Here is a 24,041-nt window from a genome sequence, read left to right as displayed (position 1 = left end):
AAGACGATTGCAAGTCATAGCTTTGCTTGTTGGTGGGCCTGCCTTGTGCTTTTGTGTTTTGCCTGTCTGTTGTTTTGCTGCCTGCTCTGGGACATTTCCTCTTGACTATTCTTTTGCCTAGCCCCTTTGCCTTGATCTGCTACTGTGTTGAACTTCTGACCTAAGACTGTGACCTGTTTTCTCTTTTGTCTTGCCCTTTTGCCTTTGACATACACCCTTGGCATTTGACCTCAGACTTTTTGATTCCCCTCCCTTACGGCTTGTCCATGAGAAGTAACGATACCCAGCGTCACAGTGTCTTTAGGCCACAACCTCCCTCATTACACAAATACACATCACCTGATAAGCGTTATCCAATAAGCATTCAAGCTTATACAGCATGGAGTTGGAAAATCTGCATAAAAATGATGATATGGTCAAAATACTCACTTGCCTAATAATCGTGAAACAGAAAAAAATTGTTTCTGTTCTACTTAACATGAATTAAACTACAATACTTCTGAGAATAAGGACTCTTTTTGTATTAGTTAATGGACTCAATTAAGTATTCTAAAAAGAAAATCATTTAATGTGCTTCAAAAGTTATCTCTTATTTAGCAAACCTCAGTTTTCAGAGTGATAAAATAGAAAATCAAGCAACATTTATGAAAATATAATCTACTAAACACCATGCTAATTTCAGAAACCATTATTTTTATTGCGCTTACACCTAAAAATAGCTAAAATGAAGAAACTGATTACAAATATGTTACTTCTTTGCATATAGCTTCTCTGCAGATATATGTGTCTCCATGGTTGCAGACTACAATTGGACCTGTAGTTATGTCTTTCTTCACCCCTTCTGACTCCCTCCCTAACCTGCAAAAGTAAAACGGGGGCAGATGGTGGGACAGAAACACATGGCTTGAGCTACTGATTACACACCGGGATTGATTATTGTCTGTTACCTTGGAAACACAAAAGAACTGTAGATATTAAACCATAGTCTTACATTTATATTGAATGCATTGGTTGTAAAGATGTCCAAGTAGCTCCGATATACAGTTATGTCTCCATTTTTAGTTCAACTGATTTAATTCTGTATGTTCCAGTACTTGGGCAACGTACCGCTGTGAATGTATGATCAAATATACCGATATAAGAATTGTCCTTGTGTACAGTCCCAGACACTTCCACAGTCACTATTCCATATTTGTCCTGTTCAGTCTTTAGTCCTCCACCTTCCAAGTTTGGACTGAAGCGGAGGTTCTCCTCTTTGAATATTCCAGACAGAACCCAAACAATTATTTTACAACCTGTACAGTGTATTCTGTTTTGTCCATCTATATTATAGATGCACTGAAGTTGTACATTCTCCGTAAAATAATAAGATGCAAGTTTGTTGAAAGGTGGATGAGTATCATGTATCTGTATGGGTAATTTACAGTAGAACCATTCACATATACGTCTTCCAAGTTGATCGTTGGCCATCTGCAAACAACAATAACACTTATTAAGTCTGAATGTGTGATAAAAATGAGTAAATTAGGCAGTGAGCCCATACTACCCAAACTATTGCACTTTACGAGTTTCCATCCACAACATCTAAAGAAAGGAATCCCGAAGGGCCAATTCTATAGAGTGAAGAGGAATTGCAGTCAACAGGAGGACTTTGTGAGACAGTCTCAGGAACTGACCACACGATTTCGGGAGAGAGGCTACCCGAAGAATGTGATCTCACAAGCCTTTGTCGCTGCTAGGGATAACAGCAGGGAGAAACTTTTACAACCCCAGACAAGGGCATCTGGGAAACCGATGGGGATAAATATTGGGGCATTCTGCTTGGGGAGTCTAAACTCCACCCCCATATTGCCACACAACCAAGCTTAATAGCACGGAGGGCTAGGAATTTTAGAGATTGACTTAGCCACAGTCACTTTCAATGACCAGTTAGGAAACTAACTAGGGGGATGAGACTCACAGGCACATTCCTGTGTGGGAATTGCAATATTTGTCCCTTTACTGCTGGTGATGAACTAATTATGGTACCCTCTTTACCTTTTCAGATTTCAACTAAGGCCTATTTTAATTGCAATTCACGCAATCTGGTGTATGCCCTGGTATGCCCATGTCCCAAAGTGTATGTCGGACAAACGACACAAGAACTGAGGAGACGCATCCAACAGCATTTTTCCAACATCACAACAGTTAAGACTGATAAGGCAAAGGGGAAGACACTCACATCTGTGGCCTCACATTTTTTGGCTGAACACAACTCACAGTGGAGTGGAACAAAAATTTTGGGACTAGAAGGAGTCCAAACCAACATCAGAGGTGGAGACATCACTCTGGAACTATTGAGACGGGAATCCAAATGGATCTTTGAACTGAATAGTGCTACTTCTTCTGGCCTCAATGAGGACTTACTGTTTACTGGCTTTTACAAACAAATTTGATGTATATCTTCTGTCTATATAGACAGCATGCCTATAGATTGGGTCAAACTTCGGACCTGATGGGTGATATATGTGCCATGTTTTGTGGTTTCCTGGTGTATATGTAATCTTATGCAGCCTATATAGACAGCATGCCTAAGCTTAGGCTTCAAGGGTATAGATGGTTTGGGTAGCTTGATTGTGCCCATATATAGTGGTTGGGTGCCTTAGAGTACTCTTGTGACAATTCGTTATGGTTGAGTAGTATCCTTTTATCCGAATACGTATCAAATATACCATCTCTACGTCACGGTACTTGAATGTATAATCAGTCACAATTGGATACGTAGATTGCTGTCCTATTACTGGGTATGCGGATAGGCATAGGGGCATGCTTTAGGGATTATTTCACTCATGTAGGTTTTCATGATTAGATATTCTCTATGGGTGTAAGATTGAAGCTTATACATAGTGGCAGGGCGTCCCAGTAGTCTTTGTGTCAATCTATGGTGCAGAAAATATTATGTATATCACTTCTACTTCATGTTTAATGTTTGAATAAACAGCCATTTATAAGGTGTTAGGCATTTTCAACTAATGAAGGTGTGTTCCTGAACTAGTATTCCATCTGTGTATTTCCTCATTGATGGGCAGTGTGTATGGATTCAGGAATTGAACCTATGCACGGGGGCCAGGGGTTGAATGTGTGAATTTACCATAGCTGAGCAGTATTTTTTCATTTGATCTTGTATGTCGAAAACATTAGATATGTCCTATTTTTGGAATTCTCATTCACTAAGAATTCATCAGTATAGCAAGTCGTTACGCACACAGTCCGTGTCCGTTAGGTATGTGGACTGGAATACTACAGTTGTACAATTGCCATTAAGCAACATAATACTGTTTAACGCGCCTGCGCCAAGAGGAGTGTTAAACTGGCACCGAGTAACTTACCCAGGCAGCGCGCAAGCGCTGGGTGCTTGTTTATGTGTCGTCCTGGCAACCAGGGGCGAGTATCGCACTTCCGCCCTCTGTACGCCAGCGCATGTGCGCTTTGTGGAACTGTTACTGAGCAACTGACTCAGGCAGCAAGCAAGCGCTGGGTGCTTTGTATATGCGTCGCTCTGGTAACCATGGGCGAGTATTGCACTTTCACCCTCTGAACGCCGGTGCATGCGCGCCTTGTCCAGAAAACAGCTCATGATGGCATACCATACTTCCTGTGTACTCCACGTGGTGGATCATGAGGAACACAGCTGTATCGGGTATGATTAATTAACATATGTGTATTTAAATCAAAGGCACGTAAGGCGGCTATCACCCCTGACGAAGCCACTGGTTAGTGGTGACACGCGTTGGGCATCCGCTCAACCTGTGCCTCACTCTTATAAGCTTAGGACACTGCACCAGGCCACTTCTGGGTATTGTATGTGGTTGGCCATAAGGGAGGGGTGTACATGGGCACACATTCAGCCGTAGCAGCTGATGTGTGCTAGGATGGCATATGCCCCTGTCCAAACCCACAAAACCAATTAGGAGGTGCATTGTACTGACAGTACACGATGACCTTAGTTTAGCAAGCAGCTTTTTCATATTATTATATCTGTTTAGAAACCAGCCATATCTCGCATCATCAGTCATCTATCATACCGTCTGAGGACAAGCCATGGCATTATGCTTAATCATTGGCTAAGTAATGCTAGAGAATTATTGTGTTTTCAGGATATTGCATCTGGAGGGCTGTGTATGTGTACTGTTTATGTTGCTATTAGGTTATTTGTGGCAATGCTGTCTATATAGCTGCTACACTTTAGGTTATACTGTCACTATCTTTGAGAGTCATGCGCAGGGTGTAGCCTCATTGTGGGCTTACGTTTAGGGTTATGTTCCCTGTTTTAATGTTTTTAAATGTTAGTATCTTGTGATTACATGTGTATTTACTTGAATAAAGCTGTGTTCTATTTTTGTCTATTTCAAGTGTGTGGTGATCCCCATATTTTTGACCTACTCTGTCTTCTCTTGCTTTTAGTATCTGCCATTGTATAGGTCTTGGTGTGTATCCCACTGTTATATCCGTGGTGCCCCCTTAATTCATATATATAATGCTTAAACAGGACTTGTCACCAGATCAACAGTGGACAGTTTTTACTATTTTTTGTGTGTCCCACTGCTCCCCTGAGTAATATTTTTTTTGTTTTGTTTAAGTCCAAATTGCAGTCCTAGAGCTATGGGCCTTTTTATTTAGGGCTAGTTTTTATCATCTTTAGCAAGTGGTCGGTGCTCACAGTGTAATAATACAGAGCAGCCCTAAGACACGCCCCCAGAGAATCCTGTGAGCCACGCCCCTTTGTAGTTACCATAAAAATTAGCAATAATCAGAAAAGGTCATATCTATGGCAGATTTGCAGATTTAATTAATAACCAAAGAATAACTATTATCACTACTATGATCATGATCAGAAAAATGATCAGGTGTTCAACAGGTTTATTCCTTGAGGACGGAAGTTTAATTTATTTTATCCTCATCAGTCTGGGCATTGATGGAACTACAAGAAAATGTTAAAAAAAAATAAATAAACAAAATGCAAGTAAACAATGAACACACAAAACAATAAAGCATTTACATATCCCTGTAACAATGTATGCCATTGCTGAGTAGAGATGAGTGGATCAATTTGCAGGACTCCGGCCCAGCGTCCAGGTCAGTGGTACTCGGTGGATACACGGGAGTCCCGCGAATCTCTCACCTTCCAGAATCGCCGATGCAGCATATCATTTGCCAAGGCTGGTGCAGCATCATCTATTCTGTGCTACATACAGATGACATCGCACCAGCTGTTTACAGAATGCAAGAAGGTATGAGATTTGTGGGATTCCCATCTAGCCGCTAGTTACCACTGACCTGGACGCTGGGTCGGAGTCCTGCAAATCGATCCATTCATCTTTAACTCTGAGTAGTAAAAAACTGCATTAATTTCACGTTTGTTATTACTCAAAACTCGTAGAAATTAAATGCTTATTTACATGTCCTGAAAGAAAATGATGAAAAAATTCTTAAAGTTTCAGCAGCTACAAAAACAATCAGTATAAAGTTATGTCTATTTGAATATTGGTATAAGAGATAACATACGGTAATTTTCATTCTAAAACTTGCCCTCTTCTGACGGGGAGGACAGTATGGATGGCAAAGAACCACTTTATTAACAATAATTAGATGTCACCATTGTACACACTGGTGCACCATTTAGAACAATGACTTTAGAGCACAGCTTACCTGCGTAGCAATGATCTCACCACCTGAAATACAAAATAAAAAAATATTCAAAATTTATATAGTAAAAATATAGTATTAGAGATTAGCCAATTTGTTTGACTTTGCCTCAAATTTTTCAAAACAAAATTGTCTAAGGCTACTTTCACATTAGCGTCATGCACTGAACATCGCAATGCGACGTGCCGACGCAACGACGCTAGCGTTGAAAGCGCCGCACAACGGGGGCAGTGGGTGCAGTTTTTCAACGCATCCGCTGCCCCATTGTAAGGTCCGGGAAGGAGGGGGCGGAGTTCGACGCCCAAAAAAAAAATGTTACATGTAGCTTTTTTTGTGCCTACGGTCCGCCAAAACACGACGGATGCGACGTGTGGCAATCCGTCGCAATGCGTCGCTAATGCAAGTCAATGGAGAAAAAACGCATCCTGTAAGCACTTTTGCAGGATGCGTTTTTTCTCCAAAACGACGCATAGCGACGGAGGCCAAACGAAGCTAGTGTGAAAGTAGCCTAAGTCTCAGAAGACACTCATTGTAGGATTTTGATGTCATGAAGTGTGCCGCCAATTGACGTCAGAGGCCTGCTCGGTGTCAGAAGCCCTGATGCACAGAGAAGAAGGCCATGGAGCATGTCATGTGAAAGGAAGGTGGAACGAAGAGGCCAGATTGCGGTCTGTGGCAGTGGCGAGGAAGGTGAGAGACAAAGTATTTATTTGTTTATAGACCTTGCCTTTATTATGCTCTCATATCTAGAAACACCTGTCAAATTTTCATGCCACATTTGAGTGATCTGCTGAATTCAAATCTTGGCACATTCATGATTTCCTATAAAATAAGGATTTTTTTCTATTAATTTTCTGACAATCACTACAATTCAGAGTTTAGACCTCTCCAATCTTTGCTGAGCAGGTTGTTTTGTGCCATGTCAATGAATCTCACTTATTTTATTACAATTGAGATAAATTACAAAAGAATAATGTAATCTGCAGATTATACAATTCTAAGACTTCCACAGCCAGACCTGGTACAAGCAACTTCGCTTAGCAGATCCCAGGGAATAATCAGGTTTTTACTATTTTCGGAATGTGGCTTTTACTGCAGAGGTCCCAGGTTGTGTCCATGGAGTAGCTGCTGGCTGGTGGTCAGCAAATTCAATCACGAATAAAACACATGAGGTGCACTAAAACAATAAAATAACTGTAACTGGACCAGTATCACATGGGGATATAAAAAGTACATTCCCATTGGTCGCCGATTCGCCGAACCATCCTGGCATTTATGACCGGTTCTGTCATTGACTGCTCAGAAAGTCCTTATTTACATTGATGAGCAAAAGGGCAACAACGTTTTGTACTTTTGACTTTCAGGCTTCATATCTCACCATCCACTACTGCTTCAATTGTGAGACTGCCAACATTTTATTGACAATCATCTTGGCTATCTCATACATACAGTGGGTACGGAAAGTAATCAGACCCCTTTAAATTTTTCACTCTTTGTTTCATTGCAGCCATTTGGTAAATTCAAAAACGTTCATTTTTTTTCATTAATGTACACTCTGCACCCCATCTTGAGTGGAAAAAAAAAATGTAGAAAATTTTGCAAATTTTTCTGTGTCCTAAAAGGAGCTATCCCCTCTCTGAACACTTATTGCCCATGTTATCTAACTATGCTGGAGGAAAAGGGCTGTGGAAGGGGGAAGCCATTTTGATGTGTTCCCTAGTAGTCACAGAACTAGTTGCAGCAGTAGGGACTGCATTTGTCTACCCTGTCTTGTTTTCTAAAGATTACCTCCAATATTGTTGAATCTTTGCTGCAGATAAATGCTATCTTATACATAGAGCAGGTCACACAGTAAGCAAATCGCAGGTATAGGCATTATACACGTTACTAAAGGCGGATAATACACCGAATAACCTTCACAACTTGTAACTCAGTAAATTATAACATGTATTCTTCCTATGAAGCAATGACGTTACCATACATGCTGCTCTTGTGCTGTCATTAAACTTGTACCTGTTGGACACGAGTGATTTGCGTGTGCCATTTCTTCCGTTGTGCCTGTGCAGACATCCAGACGTGACTCCTGTTTCATGTATTCCTCCATATCTTAGCAGCTGCTGTACAGACAGGGAAATATATCTGAGGAAACGAAACTAAAAGTAGAAAGGAGTGGCATCATTACAGCAAAATGACTGCAAAATATGTAGTATGGATACCGAATATGTGAGCAGTGCCCCAGACTCGTATTTTATTCTTACGAGATCATGTTAGTGAAAAATCTCTAAAGAGATTTCTATTTATTTTTTGGGAAATTACAATTTCCAGCATAACCCTTTGGTAATAATCGTGGCCAAGGCTGGGATGATGGGTAGGCAGGGTAGACCACGGGTGTCACTACGTTACCTGCCCTCAATATTATTCGTGCCTGTAATATGCAGATAGAATTGCTGTCAACGCCGCCCGGGACAGGAGTACAGGAGCTGTAAAGGACGGTGTACGCAGAGGACATCAGATGGCGCGAATCAGTGATGTCATCACACCATCCAGTGTCCACTGTTATACATGAAAGAATAGGAGATATAAAAATTAGTATACAGTTTTACATATATAGATATGTAAAATTGATAAGACAGCTTTATTCTTCGGGTCAGTACGATTATAGCAATACCACATTAATATCGTTTTTATGTTTGGCTGCTTTTACGCAATAAAAACTATTTTATACAAGAAAAAAATATTTTTGCATCACTTTATTATGAGACCCATAGCTTTTATATTTTTCTACTGTATGGTGGCTTGCTTTTTACTGGACAAGATGACATCTTTAGCTATACCATTTTTATTTACATTCGTCTTTTTGACCTTGTTTTATTCAACTTTTTTTTGGGTGGTGCAATAGCTTTATGGAGTAGGTCGTTCCAATACCAAAATTTTTTGGATGTCACCATCAGGCGAGACATGTCTGGCTTGTTACAAACTGACATTTTTAGGAAAGAGACGGCGACTAATACATTACTACTTGCCTCCTCGGGTCACCCTAAGCACATGATTCGCTCTGTGCCAGTGGGGCAATTTCTCCGGCTCCGCAGAATATGCTCGTCTGATGGTGACTTCGAGTCCAGGGCTGAGGAGCTCAAGCAGCGCTTCTATACACGTGGCTATAGCCATAGGATGGTTAAGGTAGCGTACCATTGAGCTAAATATGCTTCCCGCCACAGTCTTCTATATAATAATGTACCAAGGCGGAAGATGGATGACACTGTGAGATTTGTAACAACATTTAGTTCCCGCTCTGATAGGGTTCGTTCCATTTTGCAAAAGGCATGGCCGATTCTAAAGGTTGACCCTGTTCTTAAGAAATTGATCCCCCCGGTACCATTGATATCTTTCAGGAGGGCAAAAAATTTGAGAGATCATTTGGTTTCCAGTCATTATCCTGAGCAGGTGATTCCTACTTTTTTGGACAACTTCCCTATTAGGGGTGTGCTCCGTGTGGCAGATGTGTCGCATGTTCCAATGTGGTACGGTGTGATAGTTTTACTAACGCTGAGGGTACGAAATCTTTCAGTATTCGTCAGCGGATCACATGTACCACAAGGTACGTAATCTACTAATCTAATCTATTACGCTACGTGCCCATGTAACCTTATTTATGTTGGGTTAACCACACGCCAACTCAAGGTGAGGGTTCGTGAGCACGTACTGGGGATAGCTGCGGCAGCTGTTCACACGGACACATCCACCCTGAAAACAATACCACGCCATTTTAGGGAGTTTCATCATTGTGATGACACTCTCCTGAAGGTGCGTGGTATTGAGTCCTTGAAAATAAATATTCGTGGTGGTGGATTATCTAAGCGTCTGTCTCAACTTGAGACTAGATGGATCTGGGCTCTGAATACGGTTCATCCCAATGGTTTAAACAAGTGTCTCTCATTTGCTCCATTTCTGGGGTCCTCTTGCTGATGTATAATATGTGCGGTGTTGCACACTCGCATCCTGCGTGTTTTTATCTTTTTTATTTATTTTTTGTACTTATTTTGTGTGTTTTCTATTTTAGTGATCTTTGTCTACTTTGTTGCCTTTCGGTGCCTATGAAGTACTGCCAAGCCATGAAGATGAAGATGTATTATGTATATCTATGCACCACTGTGCTTTGCCTGTTATTATAAATGTCCAGTTACATCTGGTCATACCTACTAATGCTTTTTGTATAAATGGTGTATACGAATATATGGAATATTGATATTTGTGGCTATTATGCATTCATGTATTTGTGCATTACGTCTCATCTTTTATTATCTTTATATATGGCTATTTCTTGTTTATTTGCAATGTACATATTGACATTATGGTTTGTACTATTTGTATAGTGGATGGGTTTATTCTGTGCACTTTTTGTGAACATCTATGTGGGCAGCTATATATTTGTTTTTGTATAATGCTCCTATATTAGTCCGTTCGTTCTTATAATGCGTTAGTTATATTCTGTTATGTATAGTGCCAAGCTGCTATCCGCAGCGAGGTACTGGCAACTTTTCCCACATTAATCTTGTGACGCTGTGAGGTTCCTCCTTCTGCTCGCCGCTGCTCGCCGTCTGATGTTGTGGTCACATGGGGCCCCATGTTTATCCACGTCAGCGGTGATGTCAGCGCCGGATAAAGGTGTGTCCCCAGCGTCTTACAAGTGTGACTACATCCGGTCCCGTCTGCTTTTAAACAGCATTGGCAGACTGTAGGGCACGCCCCCTGAGGAAGGAAGCTGTGCGCTTCCGAAACGCGCGTCGGGGAGGGTGGAGTTCCACACGTGTTCAGTCTACAGACTTCTAGGTAGGCATAAAGTTGTAGCATACATAATACATATAGGGAAAATCATGCTATGTAATATATGTAAAAAGTATACCCTCCTAAATATGTATGTCACGGACTTAATAGGGACAACTGCCACAACAGAAATCCTAAATCACCACAAAAACACAGTTATATCCCATAAAAAATCACTTTTATTAATATACCTTTAAAAACAATATATAGGCACAAGAGACAAAGGTAGGGGTAGTGGGACACCGAACCACAATACACTGTAAACACAGGGACCTGTAAAACCCCCCATAGCTGGTACACCCAACAGCGCTAAGTAGTAATAGGATAACAGCCCGTAAAAATAAAAAGAATGGTAGATAAAATACGACAGGCGTGATATCAAGCACCTACATAGGTGCAGACACAATTAAATATACACTATACCTGGTGTGTACACCAACTGGGGGGCCCAGCAAAATCACTATAATGTACTAAGTACATCCAATGTCGGGAAGCACTTCCCAACCAGGATGCACTGAGCATGTCTAAGGTCGGGAAGGGATTAAGAGGATAAAAATTTTGATTAGAGATTGAGGAGTGCATCTTTAAAAACAATCATATATATACATATCCCTTTATCTATATTGGGCTAAGTTATATTAGTATCCATGACTGTCCTTGGGTCTGACATTTAAAATATAGAACGTCAGAGATGCGTATAGATAATTATCCCTTGTATTGTGCAAATGGTTGCAAACAATTAATGATTCTATATATAACTTTAAAAACACACTCCCTGTTGAGCCTCACCCCTAAAGTACATAACTTTCTTTTACTTTTGCTTGTATTTTTTTGTGAAAAAGGGAGGGGGGTTCATTTCACCTTATTCTCTGACCCATTCCTTTACATGTTGAGGAGACAGTCGTGGAGGCGGACCTGAAAGTATTTCTACAGGACTTCATTCTTGCAGTCCTCCCTCATTCTGTTAAAAAGCATATTGTAAATCGACCGCATTCACCGGATCCCTAAACCAGCGAATCTGGGTCCCTCTGTCCCTAGGGACGTGCTGGCTCGCATTCACTTTTTTGAAATGAAAGACTTCCTTCAGGTACTGAGAAACAACCCGACACTTTTTGCTCGCATTGCTGTTTTTCCTGATTTGTCCCCGGGAACTCTAGCCTTACGTAGGGCTTTTCTCCCTTTCACCTCGATTCTGAGGGAGAAGGGTATCCTATACCGTTGGGGGTTCCCCACCAAGCTTCTTATCCGCAAGGATAGCTCAAACACCACCTGCTTAACTCCCTCACAAGCTACGAAAACCTTGACTCAATGGGGCCTGAGGCCTCCCGGATCCCCCTCCTCTACAGACTCCCCAAGACTTGGGAACAACAAAAAAAATGGCAAGCACCACATCGATCCGGAGTGGGAGGTTGCCTGAGGATTATATCTACATTGGTTCCTGGCTATTTTCCCGTACAAAACAGTTTGCTTTGTTTGGTTTTCTTTGGAATGCTGATGTTTTTTGCTGAGTTGGCTATCCCTTTTTTTTCTTTTGGATAGCCTCAGCGTATTGCCCCACAGGTGAACTGATTTTTTTTGCTCACCTTCGGACTCAGGATATACCTGAGTGGTCCTCTTTTTCTCTGTTTATTATGTGTTTGTCGTGTCTTCCCTTCCCTCATCCCTCCTTCCCCCTCTGCTTTTTTACAGGTTTACTCTAGATTGTAGTCCACTTCCTCACTACCCGCAGTGTCTCTCTCCCAGAGAACACGCCTTTATTAGATCCCCTACAGTTTCTCCTTATGAGTATCTCATTATATTCAATTAACGTAAACGGACTCAATTCCCCAGGTAAAAGATCTCTTGCCTGGCGACAGCTTGCTAAAACTCGCCAGGACATCATATGTGTGCAAGAAATGCACTTATTAGAATGTGACAATGTGAGAATGTAGTCGGGCCTATACCCTCACCAATTCTTTGCAAATGACAAAACAAAAAAGGCGGGGGTAGCTATTTATTTTAGTAAATCCAATTCCTTTCAATTGATCCATTCTATAACTGATCCCCTGGGTAGATTTATTATAGTTCTGTGCCTTATCAACAACGCCCCTTACACCATTGCCTCCATTTATGCCCCCAACTTTGGGCAGCTAAAATTTCTTAACAATTTTTTTTAAAACTCTTAGTTCCATTCAACACGGTCACAAGCTGGTTGCAGGTGATTTTAATATCCCGATGTCTAAAAATTTGGATTGCTCTGTGTCATCTCTATCTAGAGGTGAGGAGGACCCTCTTATTAATTCTTACCACCTTCATGACATCTGGGGATATTTGCACTGTAATGAGTGTGATTATACCTTTCTGTCACCTAGGCACGGCTCTTATAGTAGGATTGACTTTGTGTTGGTGGACGATGTGGCCCTTACCCACTGTGTTTCAGCAGCCATAGGCAACATTACCTGGTCAGATCATGCCCCAGTATCAGTGTCTCTTAAAGACCCTTTGGCCATTAGACCTCCCCCACAATGGCGCCTAAATGACCATCTTTTGGCGGACCAATCCAAATCTCATCTCATTGGAAAGGCCCTGCAGGAGTTCTTTGCCACTAACGATTCTGCTGACATTGCTGATGATACTCTGTGGTTTGCACACAAGGCTGTGGCTCATGGCTTTTTTATTAAGATGGCTGCGATAGCTAAACGGAAATACAACTGGCCCTACAAACGGCGTTAGATGAATTAGCCTGCCTTGAAGCTTCCCTCTATAACCTTAACTCTGACCCGAATACCCTCCAGCCTTCCCAAGAGTTGATAGCTTCTTGGAGAAGGCCAATCTCCCCATGGTTAGCACAGAGCAATTGACCCCTCTTAATGCACCAATCATAGAGTCCGAAATCTCACAAATAGTTAGAGAAGCGAAAAAGCATTCCTCTCTGGGCCCAGATGGTTTTTCCTTTCCCTACTATGCCCAGTTATTTCCTATTCTTTCCCCTTACCTTTTGCGTTTGTTTAACAACTGGCTAACGGTTAGGAGTAAGGAGTGAGGGACTGGAAGCCTCTATAGCGACACTCCCCAAACCGGGAAAACCCATAACCTCCCAGGGAAATTTTCGCCCTATCGCTCTCTTGAACTGTGACGTTAAAATTTACGCTAAAATCTGGGCTATCAGACTACTGGCAGTGCTTTCTACACTCGTACATCCTGACCAAGTTGGGTTTGTGCCAGGTAGGCAGACTAGAGATGGCACAAGGCAGCTGATTGATCTGCTGGATGTGGTGGAGAGGGGAAGCCTCCCCAGTGTATTCCTGTCACTTGACGCTGAAAAAGCGTTTGACAGGGTGCACTAGGGATATATTGAGCTCACTCTGAAAAAATTCGGCCTTATAGACCAGATTTCTAAAGCTATTATGGCTCTATATTCCAATCCTTGCATGTCTGTGCGCTCTGCTGGCTTCAAATCCCGGACATTTCCTATCTCCAATTGGACCTGCCAGGGCTGCCCCCTCTTTCCTCTCATTTTTGCTCTGATCATGGAGCCTCTTGCTGCCATCGTAAGACAATATACGGACATTAAGAGTGTGACAGTTGGTGGAATCGACCACAAAATTGGCCTATATGCCGACGACGTAGTTTTGACTTGCTCCACTCCCCTCGAATCCTTGAATGCAATTACTTCCATTCTTCACCAATTTTCCGCGGTTTCCTATTACAAACTTAACCTGAATTAGTCTACGATTTTTCCCCTGTTTCTCCCGGTTCCCCTCCAATTACAGATCCAAGCTAAATATTCCTTCATCTGGTCCACCCTTGGTTTCACTTACCTGGGCATCCAAATAACCAAGTTAGCTGATATTGTCCATCTTAACTGTGAGGTGACCCTTTCGGATATCAAAAAATGCATAGACCAATTTTCTAGCTCTCCTCTATCGTGGATGGCAAGAATTCAAACATCTAAAATGATAATTCTCCCCCAAATTATATAGCTATTCAGATGCCTTCCCTTAGCCATCCCCTCTAAATATTTATCAGCCTTCCAGTCGCTTATTGACCGCTTCATTTGGAATAAAAAACCTCACAGAATTAAATGCCAAATTTTGTCTTTGCCATATGCGAAGGGTGGGTTGGGTGCTCCTAGGGTTCAGGCCTATCATAGGGCTGCAATTTTGGAACCTCTCAAATTATGGTGGGAAGGGGACTCCCTCCTCCCTTGGTTTATGATTGAGTCCCACTTTGCTCCCAGGAATTGTCTTAAACTCCTGTTAGAGCTCCAGCTGCTCCATGTCTCTTTGGGTGGTCCTTACCTTAGATCAATTAGATCTGCTTTAAAACTTTGGGCTGCCTTGTGCCCCACTCACTTCTCATTTTTGTATGATTATGTCTCTTTGCAAGCTTTAGAATATGCTATTGATAACATTTCCCTGACTTCCTGGAGAGCGCGTGGGGTGCACTGGGTGGCTGATCTCTATGGCTCAATTGGTTTGTTTGTATTTTCAGACTTAGTTAATCGCTACTCCTTGTCTACCAAAGACTTTCTTCAATATCTCCAGGTTCGCAGCTTCCTGAGACCTAATCGGCTGTTTAGTGCACCTTCACCCCCGTCGGACACCCCGGCTCATCGCTTTTTTAGACCATGTACCATAGTTCCTCATTTTATTTCTAGCATTTATAAGGCTCTACTGACCCATGGTGTAGCGGACAAGCTTCCCTTCATGGCATCTTGGGAGTCCTCCCTCTCCTTCGAGGCCTCTCTGGAGGACTGGCATAGTGCTATGATACACCCCTATAAATTTTCCTCGTGCCTCGGACATCTTGAGCAGTCTAAAAAGATCCAGCTTCAGTAGTACATCACTCCTGTCAGGTGGGCTAAATTCCACCACACTTCCTCCTCGCTTTGCTGGAAGAAATGTAATGCCACTGGTTCCCTTGCCCATGTTTGGTGGAGCTGTCCGTGCAACCAAGTTTTCTGGTGCCAGGTTGAATCTATTCTTGCTGAAGTGACCCATCTCCCCTTCATCCTGACTGGCCCCTTGTACTGGGTATTTCTTTACTGGACCTCCCTCCCCCCCTTCATCCTGTGATTTCTAACATTCTTGTTGCAGCTAGGCTTTGCATTGCCAAATACTGGAAGTCTCCTATTGTCCCGTCTAGGAATGAACTTATAGCCAAAGTCAATCTCCATTTTAGTTATGAAACTACTTCAGCTGATTGTCTCTCAAAAAACAATAAGGTCCTGTCGTGGTGGGATCCATGGAGCACGTCGTCTTTTGCATCTCCCAATGTCCGGTCTCATTGTTTTTAGAATTATGTCGGCTCTCTGGTGTTTCTCTGTATATTCATGCCTCTGTGGATGTAACTCTGTGGACTGCTTACTTTTGAGCCCCCATTCTTCCCTTTCTTTTTTTCCTGTACCTCCCCCCCACCCTTTTCCTTCCCCCTGGTTGGGGATACTCCTGTTTATATGCCTCCTTTGATTCAATAAAAATTTGAATGGTTAAAAAAATATATATATTGATTTCTGAACTCTTCCAGAGTTAAAACATTAGTATTGTTGTTTCTAAATTATTATGAACTTGTTTTCTTAGCATTAATTGAGGTCTGCAAGCAATGCATTTTTTTTTTTGTTATTTTGAACATTTCTCATTTTCTGAAAATAAATACAAAATTTAGTGCTTGGAAATTCGAAGACATGTTGTCAGTAGTTTTATAGAATAAAAGAAAAAAATAATTAAAATCTTGGCAAGACATAACATTGTATGGCTGAGAAATGGAACCCTACAATGAAATTTTAAAGCTTCTTCTCAGTTTTAGAGATCACAGAAATATTGCCAGACCACATAACACCGTATGGCTAAGAAATGAAATTTTGCAAAAAAAATTAAAAGCTTTTTCTCAGTTTTAGAGCTCACAGAAATCTACTTCACATTACGGAATAGCGCATGGCTGAGAAATGCAGACAAAGAAAATGTTTCAACGATTTTTGGGTGTGTTATATAGCTAAAAAAAGGACTTCAAAGAACTCAAGTAATACTTGATGGATCAAAATATATTCAATTTTTTCAGCCCCCACTAAAAAAGCCACAGCTATATATTTTGTGAAGAACTGCACAACTCTAATTCCTGTCAACTCATTGTATTGAGCTACTCTTCCTGCTCCTGCGACTCTCTCTCTCCCTGGGCTAAATACAGCTTGTATGTGATCCAAATGATTAGCCCTTATAGGGGCTGTTAATATGATGGCTCAGCTTCAGCACCAGTATCAACACTACAGGCCTTTGATTCTTTATACTTTGCACACACAGGCCTAGACAAGCTCTCTTTTCCTCCAATACTTAGTGCCATAGAGCTGTGCAACGGTGTCACTGTGCCGAGCCAGGTAGCGCCTATCATTTTATAATCCCTGATGATGTCAGAAGGCCAACAAATCACAGTAATGCCACAACAAAGATGGCTATGGCATTACAGTGACTCACAGGCAATCCCGCATCCTTATTGGCTGCCTAACAAGTGCCAACGATGTGGGTTGGGGATTCGAGTTTGAACTCTTGCACCGCCCATTGCTGACCGAGTAACAAGCACATCCGAGCACCGTGATACTCGAGTGACAACAGAGTATCACCAAGCACGTTTGATCATCCCTAATCAATATCTATAAGGCCATGTTCAGTATTTGGTGAGTTTATCTTAGTATTTGTAAGCAAAAACCAGGAGTGGGTGATAAATACAGAGGTGGTGACGTGTCTCTATTATACTTTTCCTCTGATTGTTCCTCTCTGGATATTTTTTTTCTGTGATGCTAGTAAAAGAAATAGACATGTCTTCTATGATTTTTGCACAGACACAAAAAACATTGTTTTGTGAACAGCGCTATAGACTATAATAGGTACGTGTTCTATGAGTGGACATCTGACATCTGAATCATACCTTAATTATGTATTTTAAACCTCAGTTAATTTGGAGAGTTTAGAATCACACACAGCACCATTGTCCTCTGTTGAAATCCCACCAAATTCTTCAATTCTATGAAACTTGTATGTTCTCTGTTTGTTTCTTTCCATAATTATGAGACTTACATGCAGGGAATTTAGGTGATGAACCCCAATGAAGACATTAATGATGACGTCCCTACAGTGCTGTGTAATATGCTGGAGCTAGTTATATAGGCACGAGTAATAAATAAAATCAGATGTTTAAAAACAATATTTGGAAAGAAGAGCATAAAATCAATTTTATTTATAGTATGAACAAACAAAGAGCCTTTTACCTTCTGCCACAGTAACGAAATAACAAGCCAAAGTCACACAAATTGCAGGACTCTCTCTTTACTTATTTTGTAGAAAAGAATAAAGGAAGCACAATATATCTCAAGTATCATCTGTTTGTAAACAGGACATACTGTATGTAGTGAAAAACTTTGTAAGTAATAATAAGCAATATTTGTTTTAATTCAAAACAAACAAAAATGCATAAAAATATATACACCAGTGGAATGGACACAGGTAAAAATGTTTATTTTATGGAAAGTGACGCTAAAGTGTAACAGACGCTTTTACAGTAACTATTATAAACCCTTTACTCATTTATATAAGAACTAGATGGTGGCCCGATTCTAACGCATCGGGTATTCTAGAATATGCATGTCCACGTAGTATATTGCCCAGCCACGTAGTATATTGCCCAGCCACGTAGTATATTACCCAGTCACGTAGTACATTGCCCAGTCACGTAGTATATTGCCCAGTCACGTAGTATATTACCCAGTCACGTAGTGTATTGCCCAGTTACATAGTATATTGCCCAGTCACGTAGTATATTGCCCAGCCACGTAGTGTATTGCCCAGTTACATAGTATATTACCCAGTCACGTAGTACATTGCCCAGTCACGTAGTATATTGCCCAGTTACGTAGTGTATTGCCCAGTTACATAGTACATTGCCCAGTCACGTAGTATATTACCCAGTCACGTAGTGTATTGCCCAGTTACATAGTATATTGCCCAGTCACGTAGTACATTGCCCAGTCACGTAGTATATTGCCCAGTTACGTAGTATATTGCCCAGTGATGTAGTACATTGCCCAGTCACGTAGTATATTGCCCAGTTACATAGTATATTGCCCAGTGACGTAGTATACAGCACAGAGCCACGAAGTATATTGCCAAGTCATGTAGTATACAGCACAGAGCCACGTAGTATATTGCCCAGTAACGTAGTATATTGCCCAGCGACGTAATATATTGCCCAGCGACGTAGTATATTGCCCAGCGACGTAGTAAATTGTTCAGCGCCGTAGTATATTGCCCAATTACGTAGTATATTGCCCAGCGACGTAATATATTGCCCAGTTACATAGTATATTGCCCAGTGTAGTATACAGCGCAGAGCCATGTAGTATATTGCCCAGCCACGTTTGTCACAGGTTAAAAAATAAAAAATAAACATATACTCACCTTTCCGAGGGCCCCTTGTAGTGCACGGCAGCTTCCGGTCCCAGGTTGGTCTGAGCGCAGGACCTGTGATGACGTCGCGGTCACATGACCGTGTAGCGGTCACATGACCGTGACGTCACGTCAGGTCCTTTCCGCACAGGCGCGCAGGACTTGTGATGACGTCGCGGTCACATGACCGTGACGTCATGGCAGGTTCTTCTGCCATACCATCTTTGCCACCGCAACCTGCAACGGAAGATGGCGGGCTGCGCGAGCGGCTCAGCGGACTACAGAGGGGGAGTATAGCAGGTTTTTTTATTTATTTATTATTTTTAACATTACATTTTGTACTATTGATGCCGCATAGGCAGCGTCAATAGTATAAAGTGGGGGACACACAGGGTTAATAGCGGCGGTAACGGAGTGCGTTACCCGTGGCATAACGCGGTCCGTTACCGCCGGCATTAACCCTGCCCCGGCCATTTTTTTCTGGACTGTGTGCGTCGCTGATTGGTCGCGGCAGCCATGACAGGCAGCTGGCGAGACCAATCAGCGAACAAATAACCGCGACAGACAGACAGAAGCATAGACGGAAGTACCCTTAGACAATTATATAGTAGATGGGTCCTATATGTAGGGACTAAACTGGATCCTAAGATCCTTTAAATCTGATTCTTTATTTTAGTGAAAATCACCATTCACATAACATACCGTAATATGTTACTAAAATACTTGTGCCTACTTATAATGCTTTAATATGTTTTTTATTCCAGATGGATAGATTGGGATAGATTGGGCTGCTTCCATGATTAAAATGACTCTTCACACTGGATTTAGAGTTGAGGCTTTTATTAATACAACACATGTCAACACCAAACCGGCATCTTTCTCAATTAAAAAAAATCAAATGTACATAACGCAGCACAGCTTGAGGCATAAAAAGCCTGACATTGGAAATGCCTATTGGGGAGTTTGACCAGATTGGATGGGAGTGGAGTGTTCAAGTGACAGTGGAGTGAAAATTCAGAACTTAAAGGAGTGGTCTGGAACTAAACTGTATTTTATTCCTAAATGTCTATTTGATGTCATAATCTAATCTCTTTTGTACTATACTTTAATTAAAAATCCTCTACTGATTCCTCTCTACACTAACTACTTTATTTTTTTTTACTACTTTCTCTTTGATGGTGCTTCGTTTAAGAATCCCAGTGCATGCTGGGATAGTCAAACAAGTTGTTATCAAGGGGCAGAGACTAAAGTCATTGCCACAGCCCCTTCCCACTACTTCAAACGAAGCATTATCAGTCATCAGTATACCAATGTGCAGAAACCAGCGCCGCCCCTGCAAGTAACATCACTTCAGGTGTGGCACTGATCTCTGTACATCTGGTATTCTTCTTACAACACGTACTGACAGTGCACTCGTTGCCTTCTGATCAGAGTCGGCGAGCGACTGCACTGTCACTGTGTATATTGCACAGTGACAAGCACCTACTAACCATCAAGGAGGGGGCAGAGGTTACGGCAGTGACCACAGTCTCTGCTCCAGATGACAATTATCTCAGCATGCATTGGGATTCTCAAATGAAGAGGGTGTACAGAGATTGGAAGAAAAGCAGTGTGCGGTGAAAAAAGAGCAGAACAGTTAGTGTTAGGCCGGTTTCACACGTCAGTGTCTCCGGTACGTGTGGTGACAGTTTTCTCACGTAACGGAGACACTGACACACGTAGACCCATTCAAATTAATTGGTCTATGCACATGTCTCCGTGTTTTCACGGACCGTGTGTCCATGTGCAAAACACAGAGACATGTCCGCTTATCTCCGGCAGCACGTACTGCAATACGTCCTGCACACGTGCACACGGAGAACAGTGTGCACTCTCCTTCATGTGCACGTACCGCCCGCAGGAGAGACAGCGCTACAGTAAGCGCTGTCCCCCCTGCGTGTGGTGCTGAAGGCAGCATTCATCTCTTCTCCCCGCAGGAGAGAAGAGATGAATGATCAAGTTTTTTTCTCTTTTTTGTTAAAAATAAAGTTGCATGTGACCCCCACCTCCCACCCCCAGTGCGCCGCCCGGCCCCTTGCAGAAGAAATACTCACCCGGCCAGCTCCCGCGATGTCTCCTCTCTCCAAACTTGATCATTCATCTCTTCTCTCCTGCGGGGAGAAGAGATGAATGCTGCCTTCAGCACCACACGCAGGGGGGACAGCGCTTACTGTAGCGCTGTCTCTCCTGCACGGTCCGTGTGGTCCTCAGGCGGCACACGGGTGGCACACGGATGCCGCATGTGTGCCACACTGATGTGCCACGTGAGCACACGGACACACGGACACGGATAACTCCGGTACCGATTTCTCCGGTACCGGAATTATCTGGACGTGTGAAAGAGGCCTTAGAAGGTGTTCTTAGCCTGAGATGCAGTTTTGTATGAAGGAGCGCTTTAAAAGTGGTAAAGAATAAAAAGAGAAGATATTTAGTTTGAAAAGGAGAAGTTCAATGATCAAATATTTTTTCCTGTGAAGAAATGTGTGGTGTGAAAGATATTGTGTGTGAAAGTGCGGAGGGGAGGCTGTGAGAAAAGAGGTTTCCGGGATAAAATGAGCTAAGCGATTGGATTGTGCAAAGATAAGATAAAAAGAGAGAGGGAAGAAAAAAAATATATCTATTTCGTAAAACTGTGACATAGGCAAAGGAATAAAAGTTGTTTTTTAGCATATGATTAGTGGAGGAGTAAGAGAGGGGAAAAATAGGGGGAGAAGAAGAAAATCATAAGAAAATGGCAATTAGTGGTATTGAAACTATTGTAAAATAAATGAACTAGATGAAGGATAAAAGTGTGAGTAGAGGGAATGAAAGTGTGGGAATGAAGAGGATGAGTGATAATTTGCAATAAAAAAGCTACAGTATGAAAGAAAAAGGAATACATTTGGGGCAAAGTAGTGTAAAACAAGAATGGGAGTGCAGAGAATAGTAAAATGTCTATCAAGGGCTTGATAAAAGAAATGAATATATGGTAAATTCATAGATTCTTCAAAATATAACTCTAAAAATTAATAGAGAACATGAAAAAAAATACAAGTATATATATTAAACCATAAACAAATCCTAAAAGGGAGAAAAAATATGGTAACTTATTTAAAAGAGAGACATTTGATAGGAACAAGGTAACTTTAGAGATAACATATGGAGAAGATTAACATGTAAAATTCATATACAAACAAAAAAATCTGGGGATAAAATAAAGGTATCAATGTATACTAAAACATACACATGGTTAATGTTTAAAAGATATATAACCCAGAGTAAAAAAAAATAAGGATATAACAGAAATTAGTGATGATAATCAAATTTAAAAAAACATTAATAAAACATGGGGCTAAAAGAAGGACCTGAAGATAAAGATGAGCAGATAAAATTAAATAAAAATGTCAGTGACTTCCTTAAGCCCGTGTGGTGTGTTTGCTATCCCTGTAAATCCAGCATGATTCTTCTTTTCAAGAGTTTCCATAGGGTTAGGGGCCTCAAGGAATATTGATTCAATTGATATGATGAAAATACTAGCTGTGTTCTTGTGTTCCATCCTGCAATGCTGGGAAAGACCATGTTTCATAAAACTCTTTGTAATATTAGCCCTATGGGAAGTTATCCTTTGATGCAGAGTTTGGGTGGTCCTACCAATATATTGTAGACCACATTGGCACTATAAGATGTATAACATGTCATGTCTGACAATTCATATTTGTCTTGAGGAAAAATAATTGATGTGTATGATTTGATCGGATGGTTTGGATGTTATGAATAACTCATTACAGAAGTTGCACTTAATTCTAGCTTAATTCTATGGTACTCATTAAATGTTACAATATAAAGCCTTTTTTTATAGTGGCTGCAAGATATATGGATATGGCTGCTGGCATCAACATCTTTAAAAAAGTTTTAAGTAATTTGGCGATCCTCAAGTTGAGAAATCGTAGTATCTAAAAAAATTGATGCTGTCAATCATTACAGTTCAATTTTTCTAAAAAAAAAAAAAAAAAAAGTAATATATCTTGTTAGAGTTCCTTTTCCAAAGGATGAAAAGATCATCAATATAACTTTTGCATAAAATGTTTATATAGAATTTGGAATTGTATATAAATTTGTTCTCAAACTTCTCCATAAACTTATTGGCATAACTTAGGATAACTTCGCCCCCATTGCTGTTCCACGTATGTGGTGATAAGTATCAACTATGAAAGTTTTGTGAGGTGCACTAAGTTTCGTGTAATTTTCTAAGAATATACTAACACATTGTAAACCAATTTTGTGCTTAATGTTAGTACATACGGAGGTGGCGTCAAATGTAAAAAATATGTGAAAATAATCCCAAGATATGTTCCTGTGGTATTCTGATGAGGTGAACGTAATCCTTCAAATGGCTAGACAAACTTTTGACATAGGACTGAAGAATGTTGTTGAGATAAAAGTATAAATTTCTTGTTAAATATCTAATCCTCAATATGATTGGCTTCCCTGGGGGGGTCTTTCAAGGATTTATAGATCTTTAGCAGATGATGGAAAAATGGCATGTTTCGACCAATAACCATTAAAAATATTTTTCTTTTTTCTTCAAAATTTCCAGTTTGTATACTTTGAAAATCTATTGGGAATAATTGACAAGTATTGATGGAAAAGGATCTGCAAGTTTGTAATGTCCTAGGCTAGACAAAATGTTTTGAGCTTTTTTTATATAGTCTTTGCAATCCTGTATTACTATACCCCTGCCCCCTTGTCAGCTGACTGACAATGTTGAGGTTCATTTTTAGGGATTGGACATCCAATTTTTCTTGTTTGTGAGCTTGTTAATAGTGATGAGCGAGTATACTCGTTGCTCAGGATTTCCTGAGCACACTCGGGTGATCTCCGAGTATTTGTTATTGCTCCGAAATATAGTTTTCATCGCCTCAGTTGCATGATTTACGGCTGCCTGATATGCTGAATACATGTGAGGAATGCCTGTTTGTTAGGGAATTCCCACATGTATTCAGCCTGTCCAGCAGTGGTAAATCATGCTGCTGAGGCGATGAAAACTATATCCCCGAGCAATAACAAATACTCGGAGATCACCCGAGCGTGCTTGGGAAA

General features: G+C 41.1%; 1 protein-coding gene across 2 annotated transcripts; it reads right to left on the bottom strand.

Annotated features, from left to right (window-relative positions):
- Window positions 1-675: 675 nt before the first annotated feature.
- On the bottom strand, window positions 676-7,844 carry LOC143815155 (uncharacterized protein C3orf38-like). Of its 2 annotated transcripts, XM_077294088.1 has the most exons (3): window positions 7,699-7,844; window positions 5,689-5,711; window positions 676-1,470 (listed from the first exon to the last, which is right to left on the bottom strand). In XM_077294088.1, the coding sequence occupies exons 1-3, from the start codon at window positions 7,787-7,789 to the stop codon at window positions 1,045-1,047; spliced, it is 540 nt and encodes a 179-aa protein (XP_077150203.1). In that variant the 5' UTR covers window positions 7,790-7,844; the 3' UTR covers window positions 676-1,044. The 2 variants fall into 2 exon arrangements, with proteins under 2 accessions (XP_077150203.1, XP_077150205.1); XM_077294090.1 differs by lacking the exon at window positions 5,689-5,711 and having other exon boundaries at window positions 7,699-7,824.
- Window positions 7,845-24,041: the final 16,197 nt, after the last annotated feature.

This window comes from Ranitomeya variabilis, chromosome 3 (assembly GCF_051348905.1).
Source record: "Ranitomeya variabilis isolate aRanVar5 chromosome 3, aRanVar5.hap1, whole genome shotgun sequence".
Taxonomy (NCBI): domain Eukaryota; kingdom Metazoa; phylum Chordata; class Amphibia; order Anura; family Dendrobatidae; genus Ranitomeya; species Ranitomeya variabilis.
Note: the sequence above shows the minus strand (reverse complement) of the source record. Positions and strands in the feature narration are given on the sequence as shown.